The sequence below is a fragment of the Vanessa atalanta genome, chromosome 15, assembly GCF_905147765.1.
Source record: "Vanessa atalanta chromosome 15, ilVanAtal1.2, whole genome shotgun sequence".
NCBI lineage: Eukaryota > Metazoa > Arthropoda > Insecta > Lepidoptera > Nymphalidae > Vanessa > Vanessa atalanta.
This window is the reverse complement of record NC_061885.1, coordinates 10,362,936-10,387,997: the sequence shown is the minus strand read 5'-3', so window position 1 is coordinate 10,387,997 and position 25,062 is coordinate 10,362,936. Positions and strand designations below refer to the sequence as shown.

Below are 25,062 nucleotides of genomic sequence, written 5' to 3'. Positions count from 1 at the left end.
ACTACAGGTACACGCTGACATCACGCTTATAAAGTCAAATATTTTTAAACTTGAACGAATGAATGATTCCAATATTGATTTTATGTTTTGCCATTTAAGTGGAATTTTTAACTGACGTTTAAATAACATTATTTTTCGCGCGTTTATTTTTTTAATACTGAAATTAAATGTATCTCTTAAATCAATGATATAATTATAAATAACTAAAATATTATTACTAGCGATAACGTTTCCAAAAATAAGTATTGTTTCGAAAATACTCATATTAATATATATACAAAAAAATGCATGATTTTTCGCATGATTTTGATACCGTCACCCCAGGTATATGGATGATAAATGAAGAAGGATGGAAAGATAAACTTTTAAAGCTGCCCAATTGGTATAAGGTAAGGAAATTAAATAAATACAAAGTGATCTTTTATTATAATAAAAATGACCTCTGAATAACCTTTCAGATACCATTAATAAATTCGAACGCGACCCACAACCTACCTGATGGCACCTTGGTACGATTTCGGGGTATGGTTCAAGATATGCACAATCCTGAATTCTATTTTGAGCAATTCGAAGTATTTAATACAAAAACAAATGAGGTGAAATCAAAGTCTGGAAAGTACACTGATACAGCTAATATAATGGTATGATATTTTGCTAAATAAGTATATAAAAATATTATATTTGATCCATATTTTATAAAGCATTCATTAAAATATATGATTTTTTTAGGAAAATGAAAAAGTAAATTATACAGAGAACTTAAAAAGTGCACAAAGACAGACAATAGTTGTAGTTTCAATGCCGGGTTTCAATGATTGGGCTCAAAAACTAGAAGATGAACAAAATCATTTGAAACATCTCGAGCAACAACCGAATACATCAAAGAGATTAAATTCAAATTATTCAAAGTTAAAAAGATCATATGATGAGAGTGAGGATGATCCAGAAGCAATGGATGTACAAATTGAACTGGTAAATAAGGAGAGAAGGACGAAAGAAGACGTAGATGAAAGCTCAAACGTGGTCTCCAGGGAGCATTTACTTAATTTTCCATTGCCTGATGTAGCCAGTAAATCTTGTATAATCAAGGTGACAACAAAATTTTTACACTTTCTGTTTTGTTATTTAATATTTATTGTAGAAATAATTTCGTTTATTTTAGTTTATTTTTTTGGGTGCATGTTATTTGATTTTTGTGTTACATTTGTATGATTTTTTCTCGTCTTGTCTTCATCAAAAGTTGAAAGAGATTCCTTATTGGGATAGGTTATAACTTTATACGCTTTCATTTTCTTGTTTAGTTAAGATTACTACATGTGTGATCTTTTGGATGAAATAGTGAGATTTACAACATTACAATAAAAAACAAACAAAAAATATTTCTTTGCCTTATGTATAGTTTATAGAAAAAAAAGTTTTATGTATAATAAATGAATATGTATATTATAAAATATGAATAATGTTATACTGACTGATAAAGATATTTATCATACTGATAATAATTATTCACATCTAAAACTTAATTATTCTTGGAAAGAAAATAAAAAGAAAAGTATTAATATAACTATATTTATTTCCAGGTTTATGATGATGAAGAAAATCTTAAATTAAATGATATGATAGAAGTAGTTGGCTTCCTGTCTGTTGATCCAGCACTCTCAGGAGAATTCCAACCAGCGAAAGGTTCCTTACTGGAACACATTTGTGAAACAGATGCGGAGATAATAACTCACAATCCTCCGCCAAGCTTAGTGCCTAGGTTGCATGCTGTATTTGTTAAGAAATTGGATCATTGTAATCCATTAGTCAAAGAAAATTTAAGTCAAGGTGATTTTTTTTTTACTTGTCTTGAAAGTTACTTTTACAATTTAAAATCTTTACTTATTTTTTATTACACTGACTCATTCATTCTTTAATTTTAAATGTAGCAATATGAAGTATTCATAATTGGTAGTTAAATAATTTATCAGCTTTATAGCTAGGTCGGTACCATGGGTAGGTATCCATAATTTACAGAAAGCCTTAACAAATCAATAATATGAGTATAATTGATGTTCTTAAGCTTAAATTCATGAATTGAATATTTACATAAAGATTTTTTACTACATTAAATTTTTTTATCAAATAACTTTTAACTTCATTTAGACCACAATGATTGATTTCAATCTATTGTACTGAGATTTTAAATTAACATGGTTATTTTTATTACTAACAGTATTTAAAACGGGATATTTACCATGTTTTTTATTTTTATTTGTTGGAGCTCGATATTTCTACATTATCTACGAATGTCTTGTTCACGAGACAGTCTCGTCCCGTTTTAAATACTGTTAGTATTGTACTGAGGTTTTAAATTGAGTAGTATTTTTATTGTTTCAAATTGAAATAAATTCATAAAATGAATACCCAAATAAAAATATTGTATCTTTAAATAATGCTGTTCTTTTCAGAAGCGATACTCAAAGATGCAAACACAGCTAGGGACCATTTGCTGAAAGCTCTGACAGAATTACTGCTTGGTGATAAATTAGCTGCTGAATACTTAATATGTCATCTCATAGCTTGTGTGTAAGTTTTATTTTTCACTATTAGAATTAAGTGCATAAGCTACTCTTTATAAAGGCAACATTTAACACAGAATGTAAGGTTTTTTCGTTCCATCTATTAATGGTACTGGTTAAATGCAGCAGGTAAAATTTTAGCATGCTTTGTAGTGGTGCTCTTGTTGCAATAAACATCAGCCATTTCATTTATAATAACCAATCAACCATTCAAAAAAATATAAAATAATTTATCTGTTATTATATACAAACAAATAAAAAACCTTTTTTTTATTTGATGGTAAGTGTTCATAGACATTGGCACAGTAACAGAAATATTAATAACTTCTTACTTCAAACTAATGCACCACCAACCTTAGGAGCTAAATTGTTATGTCACTTATTTCTGCAGTTACACTGGCTCAGTTACTGGTGAGTAACTAAGGTAAGGTACTATGTATGGTGTATTATATAACAATAAAAATCGTGGAGTAGTTGATGTAAATTTTTTTAATATTTCTATCAAATAGCTAAAGATAAATACAACAAATTTTATTATTACTCATCATACTCATAACTAGTTCAAAATTATAAACTATTCAGAAATCCAAACATTAATTGCTTTTTGTGTTTCAGATATCTACGTCAAGATACTATCACATTGGGACAATTCTGTCTGAACATATCAAACCTACCAACTCAGAAGTACCCCAACTATGGCCTGCAGCTTTACAACATTATTAAACAGTTTGTCACCAAAAGCTACTATTTACCCCTAACTGTTGAAAATATGAACACAACAGCTCTATTACCAAAGTAAGATTTTAAAATTATAATTATCATACCATTCATATTATAAAAAATCTTTTCATTCATTATATAAAATTAAAAAAATGGTTTATGGCTTAGTAAAAAGTCTAAATGCAAATGCATTGCCAAATGAGTTGTTATGCTATGTTATGCCAGTTTTTCTTGACTCTTCTAATTGGCTTTTGTGATAGAATAACTATTAAATACACTTATTTACCTACCTACCTACCCAGATGTGCTTGAACAGAGTAACCATCAGAAATCATTCTAAAATAAATAATGTATTAAATAACTAGAGTTTCATTAGGTATAGATCATGTATCATCATATGATCAAGAAACTTATTTATTATTTAATATTAATAAATAATTTCTTTTTGTATGCAGTATTATGTCTAATATATCATAAATATGTTTCAGAAAAGACTATGATTGCAATAGATTAACAAGTGGTATCCTTCAGTTAAGCAAACACACACATTTAGTTTTAGATGAAACAAAGATGGAACAAGGCCAGTTAGATGCTACCGGTGTTAATAATATTACAGCTTTGGGTAATTTAATAAAACAACAAAAAGTCGAATATGACTTCAAGTACTATAAAATGGAGTTTGATTCGGACATTTCCGTACTGGTGTTATCAGAAGGCAAATCTTTGCTACCGGTAAGAAAATGATATTTATTCTAGATATTGATAGGTTTTTAATTTGAATTTATAGTTGGTTTTTTAATGAGATAAAGCGGCACATTTGCCTGTGGGCATGGGCATACAGGCAAATGTGCTGCCTGATGGTATATGTCACAAATGGCTATCTACACTGGGGTTGTAAGAAATATTCATTTCTTGTAACAGCAGTGTGCCACAAACTTGGGGAACTTGTAATTGTTACATAGTCTCTTTGTGTTGGGCAGGAGAATAAATGATGAGTGGGTGGTACCTACCCAGAAAGGTTTGCACAAAGCCCTAAACACTAAGCCCTAAGCCCTAGCACTAAATTAATTATTGCAAAACTCAATGGTTCATGTTCATTTCATTTTAATCCACCTTCAAATTTAACCTCTAGAAATTATTTAAATTTCTATTTTTAGAGTGACTATCATATATCCTTACGGCCTGAAGAATCATCTCTTGAAATATTTGATGCTATTGTCGAAGCTGCTACATATTACTTGAAAGAAGACATCATGAATAGTATAAGATCTTATTTGACAAATCTTAAACTTGTCAAATATTCAATTAGTGAAGATTTACAGGTAAAATTTATTTATTATTATAAAAAATGTTGACGCGTTCGCTTATTATACTCCTTCTTCATTGCCAACTTCCTTGCTAACTTGTCTTCATTCCTCGATAAACGTGATTCAAATAGTATTACTTAATACAAATAAACTGCATTAGTTAACCACTACTTTATTTTTCTACAGTTTGTTGAAGACGATTTTATAGAAATGCGTAACAAAGCAGACGAAGACAACGCTGTAACAGCAGATGATTTACATCGCCTACTTGTTTTGGCTAGATTAGTAAGTTTATCCAGAGGCCAGGATACTTTGAACAAGGAATGCTGGGACATTACAAAAGCTATGGAGGCGGAGAGGTTGCAGCGGTTGAAGACTCGTGTAGCCCGTACTTTTTAATTTTAAGATGAAAATGAAGCATTTTTATTAAAAAAGAAAGTTTTTGTTTACATTCATTTTATATTTAAAAATAAAAACTTAACTTCGTAAAACTTTTGGTAAATAAAAAGTACTTGAAGGAAAAGACGTTTCTATTTTATTTTTAAACCAAATGCTTGAATTATTAACTTCGCTGACTTTCAGTTACATAAGAGATATTTTGTTTAAACAGTGAAATATAAAATTCTTGGCAACACCAAATTCAACCTCGTTTCGATTTATTTTGACAATTACTGTTAGTGACAGTGACGTGACGTGTAACTTTCAAGATATTTAATTTTATTTATTGATTGCATTTATAAATGAAATTTTAAATAATAAAGATTGAAAACATAACTTAATAAAATGTCGAGTAAAAACAAATCATCGGATAGTTTGACTAAGAGTAAAGTAACGGAATGTGTTTGGAAAAAAGCTTTTTCATCTAGCACTGAATGGCCCGACAAGGTTAGCTGAAATAATCACGAGACTGATTATTTTAAAAGCAAGAACTCCTTTAATGTGATGTTATTGATTGTAGGAAGAGTTTCTGGACGTGATTTACTGGATGCGGCAAGCCATAGGTATAGCTTTGGGCTTGTGTTGGGGGATACTGCCATTGAAAGGATTTGTCGGATTATTGCTGTAAGATATGAATTATGTATTAAACTTCTTATTTGAATTTTAAAAATAGTGATGATAAAACTTTAACATTTATAATTATTTCTTTTTTAGTTTTGTGATTGTGAATGCAGCAGTGATTTACTTTTATGTAAATAATTTTCAAAGTGTGGATGAGGAAGAATTTGGAGGGATGTGGGAAATAACGAAAGAGGGTTTTATGACTTCATTTGCTGGATTTTTGGTAAGAAACAATGATTTTATGACATTTTTTATTGAATTTTTAATAAAACAATTTATCTCTTTTTATTTTCTCAAATAGTATACATTCACTTTGTTTGTATTTATCTTAAATGTATGTATTTGTAAACAATGTACTTTGTTACAGGTGACATGGATTATAATGTACACAGGATTACATGGAAGTAATATCTTATGAAATTAAATTGTGTCTGGAAGAGCCACAATATGTATAAGACATCAACCTATAAACAAGTGTAGTACAAAGGTTTTAAGGTGCAAGTCTTATATTTGAAGGTTTTTTTAAATTCAACCACATTGCTTGTATAAGTAAAAATTTGATTCTACTATGAAGTTATCTATTTATTTTTTATCTGAAACATATTCTTTGTTTAACACCCAATGTATTTTAACTTTAATTTAGCCAAATTTACTAGCCAGATTTAAGTGCCAAAATTTCTATTATGTTTATTTATAAATAAATACTATAGTAATTAATTTATATCGATCAAAAGTAAAAAAAAATCATCAAGTCTAAGGCGGGTTTGTAGGATTTACAAAGAATTTTAATTGTAATGTTTAATTAATGCATCCATAATGTATTAAATTATACATAAAGAATATAAATTTATTTGTTTAAGGTATTTAATGAGGCTGTGTTTACACTGCAGCTTTTGTTACTTTATGGTATATAGAATTAGTAATAGTTCAAAATAAACATTTATTATTTATGATCCAAATTACAGAGTATAAACATTTAAATTAATTTGTAATTTTTAATTAGGTTTTTTACTAAGACAATAAAATAATTACCTGTTAAGTTTACCATTAATAAATGCAGAGTAATAAACATATTTTATTTTATTCACTAAAATAATTCCATATTTTTTTTATTTGTAAATGTTATTTGTTGCATGTAAGAATCATATGTTTGAATTCTTTGTTTTGAACACATATTATAATGGTTGATTTAGAATTCATTGGTTTTATTTTCCTACTCTACGTAATTCTGTACAATCTTTATGAGATGACATTTTATTGTTAGATAATGCACCCATTCCAACATTGTGAGAATTCTTTTTTTACAGAAAAAAAGCTGTACCTCAGTTGCCTGCTCTTCCTAGTTACAACATTTATCAATTCAGTAGAAAGAGAAAGATTAGAAAAAAAAATACAACTATCCTGCAATGCTTAGTAACTAGTGTGTTTGGAGTGTGACCACTTACACAAGTGTGTGTAATTTAATATCTTTATCTCTCCTCAATTTTCAAAATTATTTTAGAATAACTATCATATCAAATCTGCTGTGAATCTCTGAAAACTCTTAAGAGTTATTGTTAATATTTATTTTGCAAGGTACTTGAAATAAAAAAATATATCTTGAAATTTAACAATATATTTAAAAAAATATAGAATTTGAATACATTTTTAATCATCTCTCCAAGTGACTAGAACGTCATCTGTTCGATATCTCTGGGTTATGGTGGCATCTTTAAAATCCATACGAGTGCCTGCTGCATATGCAATTGCACCGGCATGTGCAATCATAACTCCATTATCTATGCAGAATCTTTCATCAGTTGCGAATATCTTTGCACCTCTCTCTGAACACATCACGCCCATCATTTCTTGCAAATGTTCATTACATCCAACTCCTCCTACTATTAATACCTAAAAACAATAATTATTAGCATTATTCATTTTAAAATAAGGCAGTGAATGTAAATATGAGAATGTGCTGTATATAATAATAGTAGTCGCGCGGCTTCGCTCGCGTTTTAGTGGTTGGTCATCAGGGGTTAGTTAGAAAAAATTGTCTATATATTCGTCGTATAATATTTCGTTCCTTTGGGCTCAAAGTCTGTTTAATGGTTTGACCTTGAAAGTGTAACACAGTATATGCAGATATATATTAGTATAGGTGATTCTTGATGATGTAGTCTAATTATAGGAACAAAGTTTTTCATACTTCACCTCATCTGAACCACAGTGAGCCATGGCTCTCTCAGTTATTTCGACCAGCATTGCAAATACAGTTTCTTGTAATGAATAGCACAGATCTTCTGGTGTGTATTCCTTTAATAATTCATCTATTCTGTCTTCCATAAACGATAGTATTCCCGAAAAACTGACATCCATACCTTTGCAATAAAATATTTAAAAATATAATTTCAATAATAATTATAATAAACATATAATTTCAATAATAATTATAATATATGGAAACATATAAAAAAATTGAGTCTAAGCTGTAATTTACTGTCAATAACTGCCTCTACTGTTTACACCAGATGCTAATGAGTTAGCACAAATATTTAATTTGTGCGAGCTTGCCTGAGACATACTGCACTAATACATTGCTTTTTAAAATACAATTCAAATATTCAGTGTTTTCTTAAGTGACTTAAAATCAAAAATTAAAACCTTTTAACTCACTAATTACACAACTATTGATTAAGAATTCAATTTCTGTACCATTGTTATTATGTACCATTTATATTTGAAAGATAACATGTAGTGAATATACCTTTTACACAATATGGCAAATGTAAATACTTCTTTCCCTTTTTAGCCATTTGCTCAATGTTGTAGCCAGGACTGGGTGCATTTGATAATTTTAATACCCTTGCAAATCTAATATAAAAAAAGATGAGTAATTAATTATGTACAATACATACAACTAAATGAAAAGGGTAATATAATATAAGCAGTGAGGTTTCATTTCAATATAATTATATACTGAGCTTGCAAGCTTGGACATAAGTCTAATCAAAAACAATAATGAAAAAAAAAAAACTCTTTCAGGATTTTCTGCATACTTTTTATGGTATAAACAAACTCAAACTCAAATTCCTTTATTCAATATAGAAGCATAACACTTACTTATTGATAGTCAAATTAAACACTAACACCGTTTCGTTAAAGGAAATACCCAGACCTGAGAAGAACCAGCGAAATAAATTTGAAACTAAACTATGTAGTAATATGTATGACTAACTTAATATTAAAATAAATTCTTACCTATCTAAACAATTACCAACGGCAATATCTATCGTCTCACCGAAAATTCTGTACCTCTGTCTAGAATATGCAATAACCTGTGTATTTCCTCCGCTCACATACAGAACTGTTGGATTATTCGCTTTTGTAATCAGTCTGCCCATTTCAATATCTGTTTATTATTATTGTTAAGATATTTGTAAAGTCTTTGCAATATTTTTCATATTTAAAATTATTTTAATATTGAATACAATAATATTAATAGGTTATATTATATAATAAATAGGAGGTAAATAGAAAAAATTGTAGTTTGTTATAAAGGATACGTCCTATGCAATGATTGACACCAAGAATGGGTTTGTTCCAGAGTTTAGCGCATGTTCTAGCGACAATAGCGCACACCATTAGCGGTGCCCCCATTCCTGGTCCCTTAGTATAACAGACAACATCAATTTCCTCAGGTTTTATGCCCGATTGCTTAAGCGCTTCCTGGAGAACTTCATGAATGTTCTGTTGATGGTGTTCTGCAGTTTCTCTTGGTAGAAAACCTGTTTATTCAAAATATATAAATACATTTTACCTCGTAAAAGTCACTTTTCGTTATTAATGCTAATAATATTTTTCATATTAGACGATCTAAAAGTATATATAATAAATATAGTAGTTTTATAAATCATAAACATATAAGAAAACAAACCTTACCTTCACCTGGCGGCGTGATATATGTTCGTCGGCAATTTGCAAGTATTTCGCCATCCTTAACTATACCTATTCCAAGTTTATTTGCACTTCCTTCGAATCCTATTGCTATTACCATTTTGTTAAGTGAGAAATTGTATTTTCCACTTTAACACGATGTTCTGTATTTACAAAATAATAATTATGTCAATATGTCAATGTCATGATATCGTATCACAAACGTCATTTTTTTTTATTTTTACCCCATAATAGGCAAGGGGATTTATCAATTTAAATTTACAAATCAATTTAGATTAGGTTACAAATCTTCGGCTTATGTAAATATACATTTTTTCTCATATCAATCTTTAATACCTAATTTGAAACATATCCCTTTTGGTGACATAGGTGGCAAACGAGCAGGAGGCTCACGCCCATGGACATCTGTATCTGCAACACCGGGGGGCTAGCAGGTGCGTTGCCGGGCTTTACAAAATGTGTACACTTTTGAAAGTTCCCAGGTCGTATCGATTTACAAAAAAACAAGGTCCCACAGAGTGGTTGTGTAGGGCAGAAAATGCCTTAAAAATCGCGCTGCTATGGATTACTATGCTGCTTTCGGACATCTAGGTGGAGCGGGTGAAACTTGGAATTTTGACATGACGTTAGAAGGTGAAATTCACCTGATGAGATTAATCCAAATAATTCCTCGGGACATTCCCTGGAAAAAGCTGGTACTGGGAAGGACCTGCTTAGAGATGAGAGCAGTACTCCATGTGAGGCCAAATAAGTGCCTTGTATAGTTTTAGACGATGGGTCGACATGAAGTACCGTCTTGACTTGCTGAGCCACCTTACCTTCCACTTTACCGCGGATCTGAACGAGATTCAAAACATCAGTGCTAATAATTCTGATACTAGCTTCTACAGCACGGAATTTGTAGCTAGTTGGACGTGCTCAAGCAGTCGGTCAGTTTCGGCATTATATATTAGTTTTACGCTCAATAACGCAATAACCAACAACGAGAGCTTAAATATGTATAGGACCTAGGTTGTAGAGGGTACATGTGAAGCAACGAGAAAGTATCTTATAATAATTCTCGTATCACGATGCACAGCTGAGTTAAAGCAAAAAAAGAAATTCAACTCTTTAGTCAAGATGACGACGAACGCACATAGGAAATTGGGAGGACACTTTCAAGTTAAGCTTTTCTAAGCCCTCCCTACAAAATATGCAAAAATCTATTAATTTGCATTTCTCGGCCATTTTTTTATATATAATGACTGAACTAAAAATATGTAAACAAAGAAAACAGACTACTTTCGATTAAATGCGTTTATTCTTGGCACTATCAAAAACAATGATATATATTCTAAATAAAAATTAAGCTTCAGCTGCCTCTTGGATAACTTCATCGACGAAATCAGCTAGCATATCTTCAACAGAAATACTATCAGTTTTGGGACCCGACTTTAAGGTTGCACCATGTGTTGCGTCTGTATCGGCTACAGCATTTTCAGCAATGTCACCATTTACTATAACATCTTTTTCTATACCATTAACTTTAGCAACTATTTCAAGATCAACAATTTTCTTTTCAGCTTCTACTTCTTCTGTATCTCTAACTACTTGCCCGCAAGTAATTTGTATATCATCTGTATCGTTTGTACTGGGTAAATTATCATCGTCCATTTTCTCCAAGACAGTGACCTTCTCTATACCTTCGTTAGGATAATCGTAACTGACTTCTTGTGAAAGAGACTTTTCTTCTTCAATTGTATCAGTAGATGTGTTTAATGGCATTTGTGTAGCCGCTTCATAAATAAGCATTTTATCTTGTTCATTGCCAATCAAATCTTTAATATTTTCTTGAGTGATATGATCTTCAGGAGTATTAGGGGTGTTTTCCTGTATAGTACATGCATTATTTTGTTCAATTTGCTTGTCGTCCGTTGCTTGTTTGACGTCTTTGCTTATATTAGTGGTTTTATTTAATTCAATAACTTCTACTTCATTGTTTTCAGAATCTTCACACATTTCAACCGATCTTACCGAGTCACTGCTTAAACTTATCTGATCAGCTTCATCAATGTCTAACCGAGGCCTTTTGTTTGAGGGCTCATCAGCTATTGTAATTATTTCATCTTCAATGGCAGTTGTGGGAACCCTGAAAAAGATTATAATAAAGATTTTTTTTTTGTTATTTCTTATTGTTTAAGACTATCAGCTTTTTTCTAACTTATATGTTTTTAAATATTAAAAATGTGTTTAATAGGTTTAGGCAAATTAGCTTACGTATTAGTACAAATCTCTTTATATAAAATGACAACAAAAAAAACTATAAATCCTATTATACATAGTTTACTCATTCATATATACCCTGTACAAGTTAGCTTGTTCTTTTTGACAGATGTAATTTTTTCTGATCGACATAACTTTGCTATGACGACGTTGTAAAAAAATACATATAATACAAAAGCCCCTAAAGATTCAAGCATTATCCGAAAATTTTAAGACTTTTTATTGCTTCAACGTAAAATTTAAATAGAAACACTGAAAATAATAGACGCTTGTACAATGTTACATCAGTCGGACGGTAGGGACGTAAATGACAGGCAGTAACTGTTACAAATATTGATTACAAAAAATAATTATTAAATATCATTGTTACGAATGGGTCAAACGAAATGGTGGTCTTGTTGTGTTTGGGGTCTCTATAGCTGGTATAGCTCGTTTTAGAAAAATAAGGTAAAAAAAAAATTTGAATTCTAATTTGAATTACGCATTTCATCGTTCCACATCGTTCGACTGTTATATATGTTATATTTTCTGTTTCCCATCACTGGCACGTCTGTCAAAAAGATCAAGCTAACTTGAACAGGGTATATTTTATGATTTACATAATAAAGTTGTTTACTTTTATTCGCTAAATGCGAAATATAAAATGATATATTTTATTTACATAAAATTCATGAGTAAAAAGTATATTTAAGCAGTTAAGATTCCATTTAAAGAAAAATTTATAAAAATAAAGTAGTACTGTTACTATTTTTTCTAATTGCACTTACCTTTCAGGTCCTAATAATGATTGCAACACTGCTATATTTTTTTCTGAAATCTTTTTCTTGATTTGTTTTTCATTTTCCGTCTCCTTTGGTTGTTCTAAAGCAAAGTTCAGTGATGGCGGTGAACAATGTAAATGCAGTCGTATGTCCAGTAGGGCTTGAGTACAGAATTTTGCTATCTGGGAAGGTTAATAAATAATAAGTTGTTTTTTATTTTAAAATGAATATTAAAGGTTATCTATTTAATTTAAAGTAGATACACATCGATAGTTTTTTTTTATGTTGAGAACAGTTGTTTGGTGAATAAACATCTTTATTATTTAATATAGTTATTATACAGGAACAAGGGACTTCATCTTAGTTTCTAAGGCACATTGATGTGTTAGGAATGGTTAATATTTATTACAGTGCTAATGTTGATGCGTAGTTGTGCCTGTTATTAAGTGGCCAATTTGACTTCTCATTTTAAAACTTGAATTTTTGTTAATGGCAATAATATTTGCCTAGGTCAACTCGGGTCACCTTAGAATTTTTTTTTTGAAACAAAACGCATGGGTCAGTTTTATATTTCCTTAGGGGTTCTGAATTTTAGTTTAGTAATATTGTAGTAGAGTACAGACTCCTCACCTCAGAATTTTGCACGTTAACAAGTACGCTATACAAATGTAGGCAGTACTGTGTAGGAGGCGGTACAGTTACGGGTGTTGTCTTACGAGTAGCCTCCAGCGCTCTCAGCAAATATAACAAGTGATTGTCAGTGTAGGATGTATTGTTGTAGCATTCACGCACGAGACTTTCTTGAATCAGCTGAAAAATTAAACGATCAGCTAATTGAGGAATATATTAATATGAAGCCAATAAGTAGATATTATTATTAGATGATTAGATTCAGGCGCAGGACCAACGGTATTACGTGGTTTCCATGGCATGGGAGTGCAAACACTGTCAACTTTCAAACTTAGGGCTGCTACTGAGAATTTAATGACAGAAAAACACCAATAACTTTGGTGTCAGCAGCCTTAATCCTTTGATTGTTAATATATATTATTATGATGTAGTACCATCTAGCGACGAGCACCTACCAAACTGAATAAAATAAAAACTTTAACATTAAATTTATAGTCAATTCCAACCAAAAGATGACAACAGCCAAAAATAACATTTGACTGCGACGCGACGTGATAGCAAAATGGCGTTTTAAACGTTAACTAAGCTGTTATCAGAATTTTCTAAGTAAATTAAAGTAAAGATAAGTAGTTAATTGTAAGTGTAGTATATGAATCATGAATTCTTAGTAGTATAAAATATAGCTGAAACAAAGGTTTGTTTATCTTTATTTTCGTTCTATAAATAAGTAATACCTTATGAGTAGCTGGCTTTAGGAATCTTCCGCAAACTGTTAAGAACATTTCGGCGCAATCTAGAGCTGCTATCACCACTTCATTGTTGACTTCATCTGAACTGAAGAAATACAATTATTTGTTACTAGTTTTAGAGTTTAGTTAAGTGTAAGGAAAAAAAAGAATTAGCCAACATCCTTCTCTGGAGTTCAAGATTGCTTCATACAAAATATCATCAAATTCGGTTCAGCGCTTTGGAGGTGAAGTTGCAAGACAGACAGACAAACAGAATTACTTTGAAATTTATAATATGAGTAGAAATCTATTTCAAATGGAAATAAATTGTTCACTTAAAAATCTGTTTTATCTTCAATGGCCACTATTGCAAATATTTGTACCAAGCTTACTTGTGGATCGAAATTCTCTCTCAATTGAATAATTGAAAGAGAATTTCGATCCCTTGTTCTCATGATGATTTCCCTCACTTCTCTACTATAATATGCATAAGTTGGACATATAAACCATTCTTTCGAGTCACTCTGTTTGTGATGAAAAAACTGCAATAATTTCCGTTGCAGAGTTTTAAATGTCTAAGCCTACATAGGCAGAGCTCATTTTAAGACCATGTAGGGATATGTTAATTTTACTAACACAACAATCTTGTTCTTTTCTCCGGGCATATGAGCAGATATTGTGCTCTCCTGCAACTGACTCGCGGCTAGTTTCCTCTTGGCTTTCTTGCTGAGGTGTTTAGTCGGTTGAGGGCCCATCTATAATTATAAAATGAGATTAATAAATAATATTTACTCATATACTACCTATATTTATTAATATTACTCCACGGTGCCTGTAGAGTATAAAGACATATAATAAAAGTTACATTATTTATTCAGATTCACCTCTACCGATTTTTTTGCCAATTTTTTCAGCACTTTTTAAAAAGTATATTTTCATTTAATCTCCAGACTATAGTTATACGATTTATAGTCTTTTTACTAGTGTTGCCAAATTAAAAAAAAAACTTAACAAATGTTTTAGGGTAAACAATCATAAATCGGAATCGGTGGTAGCTTTTAATTTGTTACGCGCACTTACAGTTAGTTGAACAATTTTCTTTAGCGGTGTGATGTCATCAACAATGTGTCCAGTGAGTTCATCCTCCCATAAGTTTCTGCTGTCGGATGTTCTATGAACGTGTAAGGTGTTCAACCATTTGCTCAGTGTGTTGTATGCGGTGGATCTAACTATTCTGTAAAATAATTACAACTTGTTTAGACATGAACAGCCTAGAATTCAATTCAATATTATATATTAGTGCAGTAACAGTATGTTAAGCTGCTGGGAAAAGGCTTCTCAAGGAGAAAATTTGACGCATATTCCACCACTGTTCAAATACAGGGTGTTACAGACATATGTATGTGGTAGAATTTCTTTCTCTCCATTTAGGTTTTCTCACAATGTTTTCCTTCATGACGGAGCACCAGATAAAATGTAAACACAAATTAAGTCCATGAAATAAGTGTTGCATTAATGAAAAAAAGAATTAAGAGTGCTTGTCCGAGTATGTACCCACAAACTATGGTTATGATTCATTTCAGAATAAATAAGAAAATTTTAACATTCGTGATCTTTAATCATTTCACAGATAAATTGATATAGATAAATTTTATAGTCAGACTTTTTTGAAATAAAAATGTAAATTATTGTACCTGTTATCTTCTCTAGAATTATCCGAACTCCACCTTAATGTTTGCATCACACATCTTATCACTAGAGGGGAGAAAGGTATCAAGTTTGAACCTAAGCTAAAAATATTACACCATGTTATAATCTCAATATAAATAACAAGAGCTTGAAAAAGGGAAATTAAATTTTGTATTTTTTACATACACAGTCTAAATAAAAAAAAATCTATTCAATATGTTCCAAGCATTATATTTCTGTGATTTGAAAAAAGATTTGTGAGTTTTTTTCTTTTATTATTTAAGTTCAGTCAAGAACAAAAAGAGTACCTAATAGTATTGATATAATAAAATGTTGACTAAGATATAATTATTATAGTGCCAATTTATTATTATATTCTAATTTCAAAAGTGTATTATTGTAAGCATTTTTCAGTATCATGTATTACTCTGATTTACTCTGTGTGTTATCTGTATTATCAATAATATCTATGAATTACTTACCATACAATTAAGGCATCTAAAGTTCTAAGCGCTTGTGTTTTCACAGATGATATATTCACATTGGAATTTGTTCCACTGGTAACACTTAAAGCTCTAACTATAACGTCTAAGATAATCTGTGGCCGTATAGGTTTCGCAACAGGATATATTTCACTGTAAAATAATAATATTTATATATTTCACTGTAATAATTGTTAAGTATATATATCAAGATTAATCAAGAACAGTTATTGTGAACATGGGAATTGTAAATGTGAATTTTGTTCATCTTGATTTTTCTTAGTCTTAGAAAAGGCTATATAATATATAGTACATATAGAAAAAATAATGAACTTACACCAACATAGCTTGAATGAAGACTAATACATTTTTTAACCTTAATTGTAACAATGATTGTTTGTCTTTCACATTTTTAAGATTCTTTGTTACATCTGTGAGTGCTATTGACAATGCTGATTTAGCACTCTGTGTCTGTGGCTGAAAGTAATAAAAAAAAAATAATGATTACTTTTCTAAGTAAATTATAAAGTTGTGTTTCAAAATTTGTTTAGGTCAGTTTTAATCTATATTATTAACGTGAGCGACTACTAGTCGCTCACGTTTTAGGTGTTAGGTATAAAAAATGCCTATGGCCTATTGCTGTCTTGGGGTCAAGCTTGCTGCATGCACAATTTCATCAAATTCGGGTCAGTGGTTTGGCTATGACAGATAGACAGAGAAAGAGAGTTACTGTCCCATTTATAATATTAGTTTAGATATATAAATTGCAACATTACAGGAAAAGTAAATCTTTTTAGATAAATGTGAAAAAGTAATATATAGTTTAATAGATTATATTAATTTATTTTATTGTTTACTTATTTACTTTCAATTGAGTAGCTCAATTGTATTAAAGTAAACTGTTTATGTAAATTTTAATACCATTTCTGCATCCTTATACATGTCAACAGCATTAGGGAACACCGCACTAATGAGAGTGTGAGCCGTGTTACAAAGTAAAACAATCTGATCCCTCCAACTTGATTTAGGGGTTGCAGTTTTTTCTTTTGTTGGGCGAACCTTGAATGAAATTAATAATGTTAATGATTTGTTTTTATGACATTTGTTCTGATGGTAAGTGGTCACTACTGCCCAAACACATTGACATTGTATGACATTTTAACCATTCCTTCCTTCATTTAACATAGCAAATATGCCATCAACTTTGGGAATTGAGATGTTGTCATTTGTGCCTTTTACTTCAACTAAATATTACAATATAATAAAAATATGTTAATTACAATATAAATAATATAATAATAATCACACATTACATTAATATTTTTGTATAAGCAAACACAGATTCTTTATTGACGCATATTTAAATAATTGCAATTACAGGAGTTCATAATGTATGGATTAATTTAAAAATGGTATTTTTTAAGTCAGCAAAGTAGTTGTCAGAACTTTGGGATAAAAATTAAAGTAACCCTACCCATACAGTACTTTGCGTCAATATTATATACACAAAGCAAAATATTTTTTCAGGTTTAGATGTATGATTCTTAGGGAAGAAGCACTAAGGTCAGAAATATCAAATTATTATTCAGTTTAGTGGCAGATGACAAGACATACTCTTCAATTTATTGGAATAATTTTAAATTGTAATTGGTAATCTTTTTATGAACAGATTAAACTCTTAATTCTTCAACATATCTTTATGACTTTTCTAGATCATAATTTAAAAAAGATATTCTGTAGTAAATAGAGATAGGAACTCACCTGTTGCAAGGCGTGAGCACATTTTGCTGCTTCAATCACATTATAATAATTATTAGAGCTTATAAAACTAGCTAAATAATTTTCCGTATTGCTACGATGCTGCATACAATATTTTGGGAATCTGAAATAAATAGACTGTGGTAAAATTCTGTCTGAATTTTCTTACAAATATATATATTTTTATATCATAAATAAGAAAAAACCTTAATAATTGAGGTTATTAATTACCGGTTTATAACATTTTTCAGCTCGCGTAACCATTTGTTGCAATTAAAGTCTTTTTGTTTTATTAGATTTTGGAAAAAAACCGAAAGTGCTTCTTTCACAGCTTCACTGTTATTTGGGTCCACGGTTTGAACTTTATTTAGGATTAGATCTGAAATGCAATATGTGTAATTTATAAGCAGTTTCAATATTAATAACACAAGTCCTTCCAATTGAATCAAAAGAAAAATGAATACCCATATTGATTTTTTATGTCAATATAAACGTATATTTTTTTAGTTCTATACTATTTTTTATTTTACAATTTGTCAATTGCACGTGTTTATTCAAAATTCTGTTTATATGAATTCTGAGCATGTTCTGACTCGAGGTAAGACTTCTGACACTTCGGGTTATTGTAAGATGACATTTTGAGCTAATATAGCAAGTTTGACGTAGTTTTCCAGATAAAAAATCAAATAAATAAATAATCTAATTAAAATATGCTGACAGCAACAGTAATTGTTAATATGCATTATTATATTTTTTTTAAACTTTTGTTATATAGCGTATGTTTTTGCGTAAATTTGTTTTATAAAATAGGTTAAACAATATGTAAAACTAAAGTATAAATTATGTCTTTGAATTTATAACTTAAAAACTTTTATATTTGAGATAAACTTGTAATTTATTTCCTATTATTCCAATTAATTTACCGGCGTTTTCATTTGTCATTGTCAGTGTCAAAATTCGTTATATTTACAGTTTACACGTATTCAATTCAGTATTTATATATTTAACTAAATGAATTTATCAGTTCATGCTTCGATTCAAAATCATTTAAAATAAAAGGTATTGAGTTGAGGAGAGTATGTTTAAGAAACAATTGTGAAAAAAATATTTCATCATGTCCTTTACTGGATTCAGTGAAGAAGATCTGAAGCGAATGAAGACGACGGAATCTAGTCCAAACAGCGGTAAATTTAATTCTCACATGAAAATAATAACTAATTTTCTCATGCTTTTACCGTAACTCTTATGTTATGTAAAAATGTTTTTGTAAGTCAACTTTCAAAACTTATTGTTAATATTTTATAGCAGGTAAGAAATAACCGGTAAGTCAAGGTTAGCAAAAGATAGCTTTTTTATGTTGTGTTGCATTTTTATGCACAAGAATTCAAGTTTATAAAAAAACGATGGAGGAAATGTATTTTCTTTATTGATGATTTTTATAAAGGGATAGCAATGATGACTTCAAGTTAATTATGACATCAACTTTGTGTAAAAATAATAATGCATGCAATTAGTCATTCTTTTAACCTATAAACACATTTAGATGATATAACAGCTATAGTAGGTATAGGGTGTAGGTTATATTTTATTAAAACAGGATGTAAATTTCTGATAGTTTGAAATGTTTTTGTTGTTTATAGATAATACCCATTTAAATTACCAAGTGTTTTGATTGAATTTTATTTCAAAATGATTAATACTAACATTTCTATGTTTTTTTTTTTAAATTGAAAGATTTATTAAAAAGTTCTTTAAAAAAATATGTAATATCAAATTTTTTTAAGATTCACAAGCAAATTCTTCATATGTTCGGAAGATTGATAAAATTGGTCTAAAGTTGAAAAGACCAACACCACAATACAAATTGCCTATAGAAAAGCTAAGCTCCGATGCTATGGACACTGCATTTGATAAATGTAAGCTCAGCCTTAAAACACCAACTTCTACCAATGATATAGTTAATAATAATGAAGTTGAAAATACCTCCATCAATCAAGATATCGAAGAAAATATCATAGATTACCATAAGGATGATGTATCAAATGTATCTAGTAGAAAAAGTAGCTCAAATGTTGCCCCCGATGTGGTAAGATGTGTTGATAATTATACAGAGGATGAACTCGCTACCCATAAGGTTAAGTTAGAAGAATTACAACTTCAACAGAAGTTGATGGAAGAACAGAATAAGAAGAGGAAAGAGATGCTCGCTAAAGCTTTGGCTGATAGGTATTTATATATATTTAACAAATATATTATATGTTGAATATTTTGTATTTATTTGTTGCAGCTAAGATTTTGTTTTTAAGATAAATAATTATTAACTTAATCTAATTTGCTACATATAAAAATGTAGTTTTTATTTCTAATTAAATTCTTAAGCAGTTTATACAAATTAATACACATTTTTATCATAATGGCAAATTAAAAAAAATTAATAATATAAAAAATAGGGTAATACAGGGTGGGTATATGTGTAATTATTCTGTGATTTTATTCCATAGTACCTTAAATTTATTGTGCTAAATAACATAACTGATTTAGTTCCTTTACATAAACTTTGTAGTATTTTCTATGGTAGTAGTATCTTTAGACTAACTTTATCTCACCAAACTACTCAAGATTAAAACTTATCAATGATTTCAAATGAGAGTAAAATTGATAAAAGTACTTTTGAAGTATTTTTATCACTCTCATTTCAAAATATTTCATAATCTTATAGTGTTCGTTTTTTATGAAGATTTTAAATATATTTTAATGTATAATAATGGTGAATAAATTTTATTACCTTATAACTAAACCAATATGGTAATTTGAACTTAATATTCTTTGAGAAAAAAAATGCAGATTTATTATCATGTGAAAGTTATACTATGAATGGAAGGAATTTCCACTATTATATATGTTTACGTAACTTTTAGGACCAAACAAACAGAGGAAGAGGTTGTGAAGCTGGAAAAAATAAAAAAAGAATTGCAAGTTTTGGACGGACAGTTCTCACAGGATGTTGCGGTTTTGAGAAAGAAAATAGATCAGGCATGCATCAGTTACTCGGATGCTGAGTAAGTATCTACAAAGTAACATTTGATCAACAAAAGATATCTCTTATATAGTTCGACTTTTTCTGTTTTATGTTGAAACTCCTTTGTAACATTTTGAAAGTTTATATGACCTTTTTAGCTGCCCCAGTGTAGTCACTACCTGTTAAGAAATTCTTAATAACAGCCCAAGGTGTGGAAGTTAACAGTTTTTAGATTTTCATGCCTTGGAGAGCATGAGAATGGCCTGAATTATTTCTAGTCATGTCATATTTGCCATCCTATCGTATTACGATACTGAAAGGTAATTGTGAACAATAGCGTGTCAGGCTAACCCCCCTTGAAAATGGTTGCCGTGGTGACGAAAGTGGCCACAAGACGACGACTTTATCATAAAGATTTGATGTTATTCTTCATTAGTGTTGGTTTAAAAAAAATACTGCACAAATATCAGTTTTCATTTATTAATAAATATTTTTTTTGGTTATATAGGAAGCATTATTTAAGAGTAGAAAAAGAATTCCTACAAGCTAAAATAAATTTACAAAAGGAGAAAGAGAAAAAAGAACTGCTCACTGAACATCTCTGTGCACTCATCACTCACAATGAAACGAGAAAGGCTCAGAAGTTGGAAACATTGATGCTTGAACTTGCCAGCGATAAAAACAATGCCATAAATAAAGTAGCGACACCAGTCGATGACACACCAGTGATTATAGATGGTGTAGATGAAAAATCAGGTAAAATTGTGGAAATTTTACCTAAAAGTTAAAATTTAAGATTTAAAGATATTTATTAAGTAGGTTTAACAACGAATAAACTAATTCCAAAAATGCAAGGGTGCAATTTTAAAATATGTGCCTTATTATAAGTACCTTAAATCTTTTATTATATAATAATACTTAATTTTTGTATGGTCATGTTGAACATGATATGTTAGAAGACTAATTATTTTATTAAAATTAGATTTAAGTAAATTTATTAAATGATTCTCAAGTATAATTTGTGGAAATATAATCATTACATAAATGTATTATTAATGTTGCAGCTCAATTTTGAATACATTACATAGTGGATATATTCTCATTACAAATTGTACTAAAGATAACAATATCTACCATAGACCTAAAACGAAATTTAATAGAAATACAATTTCAATTATTGTTGGTGTTTAAAGTAAAAACTTTTTTAAATATTGTTTTTTTTTTACAAGAAAAAACATGCTTGTTTATTAAAGTACAATTTGTAATGAAATTTAAAAAAAAACCAAACTTTTATACTCATTAAAATAATTTTGTTATGACAATTATTGTAGGTGCTTTTAATTCATATATGGTTCACGAATTGTAATTGTTTATCGTAAGTGATGTCCTATTTTATATTCTCTATTTATGTAATCTTGTCCTAAATATAATAACTTTAAGTTACAGAATTTATTTTAATAGTAACATTTTCAATAAAACTATTTTTACTATGGCAATTTATTATTTCTACCGTTTATTTACATTTTTTTAAATCTTCCCTTTAATAAAAAATATTTTTTTGTTTTCATTTATAAGTTCTATATTTACAATTTTTTTTTTAATTAAATCAAATAGTTATAATAGATAAAGGCATTGACAAATTTGGAGTATTTATTATACTCTTTGAATGCTTTTTTTTTATATATTTACTTTTTCTGTAAGTACAATTTAATTGATAATATTTAAAATTGCATTACACGAAAGTGCACGTTGCTTTATATTTTACGTTGTCGCCTATTATCTCTTGATAAAAATGATTAGAAGAAACATCTAATGTTATTACGATTTGAATCAAAGTTTCTTACAGTTATTTATTTTAAAACTGAAACTTCTTTATGAATACAAGTATTTAATATATAAAAGTTGAAATTTAATTGACAGAATTCAGAGTACTGTGAACAGTTTTAAATTAAGGCGACATGCACGTTTTAGTGAGAAATCACAACAAAATACTATCATTTCGAAAATACTGATTATTCCAATTAGAAGAATGTTCATCGATTCTTGGTGAAGAACATTCTTCTACCCGTATGTTATCCCCAATTACAATACGAATATTTCTTTTCCTTATCCTTTAGAATTGATTTAATGTTAGTATCTGCGTTTTGTAGTTCCTTCATCTTGTCCCTTTCCATCTGAATTAGTTCTAAGCCACGTTTCGCGGCGCAGTGGTATCGCTGGCTGAGTGAGGCTTCCGAGCCTTTTATACGCGGGATATGACCGGTGTAACCGGCTATTGGAGGGAATTCCGGTGATATTGTGTTCTCTGAAAATAATTTTATTAGAAAGTTATTATTTTCAATTTATCCTTATTTTTTGTTAAATTCGTAATAATAAAAAGAGTGCGTCCTAATATTACTAAAGATTACATCCCTAAATATTTAATCATAATGACTTAATTCTGAAGTAAAGTTGGAGCCGAGATTAACCCATAAGAAAAGGTCGTCCTTAAATACCCCGAGAGGTCGTACGTTGCACCTCCCCCAAATCGCGTGGCTACCTCGTTCGTGCGATTAGACGCAATTGAATTTATGTTCTGAGGATATGTAAAGTCAAATGTTTACGCAGATATATCAGAAACTTTTGAGCACTTGCAAGGGTGTGTAAACATACGATCTCTGGATTAAGCTATTAAGCGATGTACGCGTCAGCTATGGTGGCCATATACGCAAAATCATATTCAGACCCTAATATATTAAATCAAATGAAGATTACAAATATTTCTTTATTTTATTTCAAGGTCAGTATTTAGTATCGCACTAGCACCTATATTGAGACTGTTTTTATGCATTATTATTTCTAAACATCGTTAGCACTCTAGTTATTATAGCGCATGACCTGTTTTGACAATATATTTTTTTGTAATTAGGTTGTTTAAAATTATTTGTCAACAATTTTGAAACTATGTGTGACCTTCTAACTACGCCTTGAGGAACATAGCCGTGCCTGTGCTGTTTCCTAAAAAACTCTACAAGGGATAAGACTAGCAAGACCATATAGAACAGAGTCGGTTTGATACGCTCAAAAAGATCATGCACTCATGACCGGGTTTAGGGGAACGAAAACGGAGCAACTGCCTTGGGAGCTCCACAGAAGGTCCACACAAGATTCCGATAAGTTAATAATTTTAATGTAGTGCATATATGTTTACTTATCTAGATATAGTGAAATTATATTATTATTATTAGGTAATGTTTTAAAAGTTACTGTTACTAATAGTAAACATATTATTGACAAACTTGACAGACATAAATGAAAATGATCAGATTGATTTGTACAATAATAATGATTTGTGGCCTCCAAAACTTTAAATGCGCTAACATAACAGGAATCGTTACGATGTTTCCAAGTAATAGACTTCCTGTCTTTAAATAATTTAGTCATATTGCAGGTGGCGCAGCGATACTAAATAATTACCACGTTATAGATAATTACTTTACCTTTGTATTTATTGATTTCTATGAATCTATTAAGATCGCGTCGAATTTCATCTCTCGAATGCACGGTTTCCATTTTCGGTGCGCTTCTCGATCGAATGTAACTCCGGTTCAAGTCGGCTTTACGTCGCAAGTTTCGTTGGTTTGCCGAGAAATCTGCCATGCAGTCGTCTGCCGCTCGACCGTAAGATTTTCCATACCTGACAAGTACATACATATTTGAAAAATATACCTATATATACTTTTTTTCTGGCTTAGTATATATGGCTGACTTTCACTTTCTTTGCCTCTTTAATATTTACGTGTGTATGTGTGTATATTTATTGAAATGTCATATATTAAAAAAAATGGACGGCTTAAATAAACAATTTTTACCTATTATCTATATATTGCTATATCCAATCCTAATTTAAACGGAAGGATATATATTGAATTTTATAGTAAATCGTTGTAATCAGTTCATTATTTTAAGGTTATTAAAAAGCATTTTATAATTATTTGACCAATGAATATAAATCATGTGATATAAAGTTCAGGATATACAACAAAAGAAGTGAACATATGAAGATAAAATAAATGTTTTCAAGAAGGCAGTAAGTTAATTGAACTAACGCTTCCGTCGAATTAACAAAACACGAGGCCATAAAAGATACATTAAAAATTTAGATTTATTG

At 29.8% G+C, this 25,062-nt stretch overlaps 6 protein-coding genes across 8 annotated transcripts in view; 3 read left to right on the top strand and 3 right to left on the bottom strand.

Annotated features, from left to right (window-relative positions):
• The first annotated feature begins 95 nt into the window (after positions 1–95).
• On the top strand, positions 96–5,068 carry LOC125069215 (mini-chromosome maintenance complex-binding protein). 2 transcript variants are annotated; one of them, XM_047678621.1, is made up of 9 exons: positions 96–389; positions 459–641; positions 730–1,089; positions 1,581–1,827; positions 2,454–2,568; positions 3,177–3,356; positions 3,770–4,013; positions 4,439–4,603; positions 4,775–5,068. In XM_047678621.1, exons 1-9 carry the CDS (start codon positions 285–287, stop codon positions 4,985–4,987), a joined length of 1,812 nt encoding a protein of 603 aa, XP_047534577.1. In that variant the 5' UTR covers positions 96–284; the 3' UTR covers positions 4,988–5,068. The 2 variants fall into 2 exon arrangements, with proteins under 2 accessions (XP_047534577.1, XP_047534576.1); XM_047678620.1 differs by having other exon boundaries at positions 2,451–2,568; positions 4,775–5,064.
• A 203-nt stretch (positions 5,069–5,271) lies between these two features.
• On the top strand, positions 5,272–6,705 carry LOC125069347 (respirasome Complex Assembly Factor 1). The gene is made up of 4 exons (XM_047678813.1): positions 5,272–5,473; positions 5,547–5,650; positions 5,741–5,870; positions 6,015–6,705. Exons 1-4 carry the CDS (start codon positions 5,372–5,374, stop codon positions 6,063–6,065), a joined length of 387 nt encoding a protein of 128 aa, XP_047534769.1. The 5' UTR covers positions 5,272–5,371; the 3' UTR covers positions 6,066–6,705.
• A 547-nt stretch (positions 6,706–7,252) lies between these two features.
• On the bottom strand, positions 7,253–9,733 carry LOC125069311 (probable tRNA N6-adenosine threonylcarbamoyltransferase). Its single transcript, XM_047678759.1, has 6 exons — positions 9,569–9,733; positions 9,193–9,414; positions 8,888–9,038; positions 8,394–8,500; positions 7,841–8,007; positions 7,253–7,537 (listed from the first exon to the last, which is right to left on the bottom strand). Exons 1-6 carry the CDS (start codon positions 9,681–9,683, stop codon positions 7,295–7,297), a joined length of 1,005 nt encoding a protein of 334 aa, XP_047534715.1. The 5' UTR covers positions 9,684–9,733; the 3' UTR covers positions 7,253–7,294.
• A 1,136-nt stretch (positions 9,734–10,869) lies between these two features.
• The window catches only part of LOC125069329 (proline-, glutamic acid- and leucine-rich protein 1-like), a 24,344-nt gene continuing 10,151 nt past the window's right edge, over positions 10,870–25,062 (bottom strand). The window contains exons 3-15 of one of the 2 annotated variants that reach the window (XM_047678789.1): positions 18,358–18,481; positions 18,125–18,272; positions 17,897–18,017; positions 17,057–17,194; positions 16,473–16,612; positions 16,136–16,288; positions 15,659–15,754; positions 15,045–15,198; positions 14,601–14,719; positions 13,971–14,070; positions 13,237–13,416; positions 12,613–12,788; positions 10,870–11,711 (exon numbers count right to left, since the gene is read on the bottom strand). In XM_047678789.1, the coding sequence (XP_047534745.1) occupies positions 10,928–11,711; positions 12,613–12,788; positions 13,237–13,416; positions 13,971–14,070; positions 14,601–14,719; positions 15,045–15,198; positions 15,659–15,754; positions 16,136–16,288; positions 16,473–16,612; positions 17,057–17,194; positions 17,897–18,017; positions 18,125–18,272; positions 18,358–18,361 (2,313 nt within the window). In that variant the 5' untranslated portion in view covers positions 18,362–18,481 and the 3' untranslated portion in view covers positions 10,870–10,927. Of the gene's footprint in view, positions 11,712–12,612; positions 12,789–13,236; positions 13,417–13,970; positions 14,071–14,600; positions 14,720–15,044; positions 15,199–15,658; positions 15,755–16,135; positions 16,289–16,472; positions 16,613–17,056; positions 17,195–17,896; positions 18,018–18,124; positions 18,273–18,357; positions 18,500–25,062 lie in introns of those variants that run through there. The other variant, XM_047678788.1, reaches the window with a different exon arrangement.
• Positions 18,853–22,324, top strand: LOC125069330 (RAB6-interacting golgin). Its single transcript, XM_047678790.1, has 4 exons — positions 18,853–19,077; positions 19,678–20,119; positions 20,812–20,952; positions 21,421–22,324. The coding sequence occupies exons 1-4, from the start codon at positions 19,008–19,010 to the stop codon at positions 21,698–21,700; spliced, it is 933 nt and encodes a 310-aa protein (XP_047534746.1). The 5' UTR covers positions 18,853–19,007; the 3' UTR covers positions 21,701–22,324.
• LOC125069331 (protein FAM166B-like) overlaps positions 22,672–25,062 on the bottom strand; it is a 21,312-nt gene continuing 18,921 nt past the window's right edge. The window contains exons 4-5 of the mRNA XM_047678791.1: positions 24,392–24,588; positions 22,672–23,217 (exon numbers count right to left, since the gene is read on the bottom strand). Of these exons, the coding sequence (XP_047534747.1) occupies positions 22,985–23,217; positions 24,392–24,588 (430 nt within the window). The 3' untranslated portion in view covers positions 22,672–22,984. The remainder of the gene's footprint in view (positions 23,218–24,391; positions 24,589–25,062) is intronic.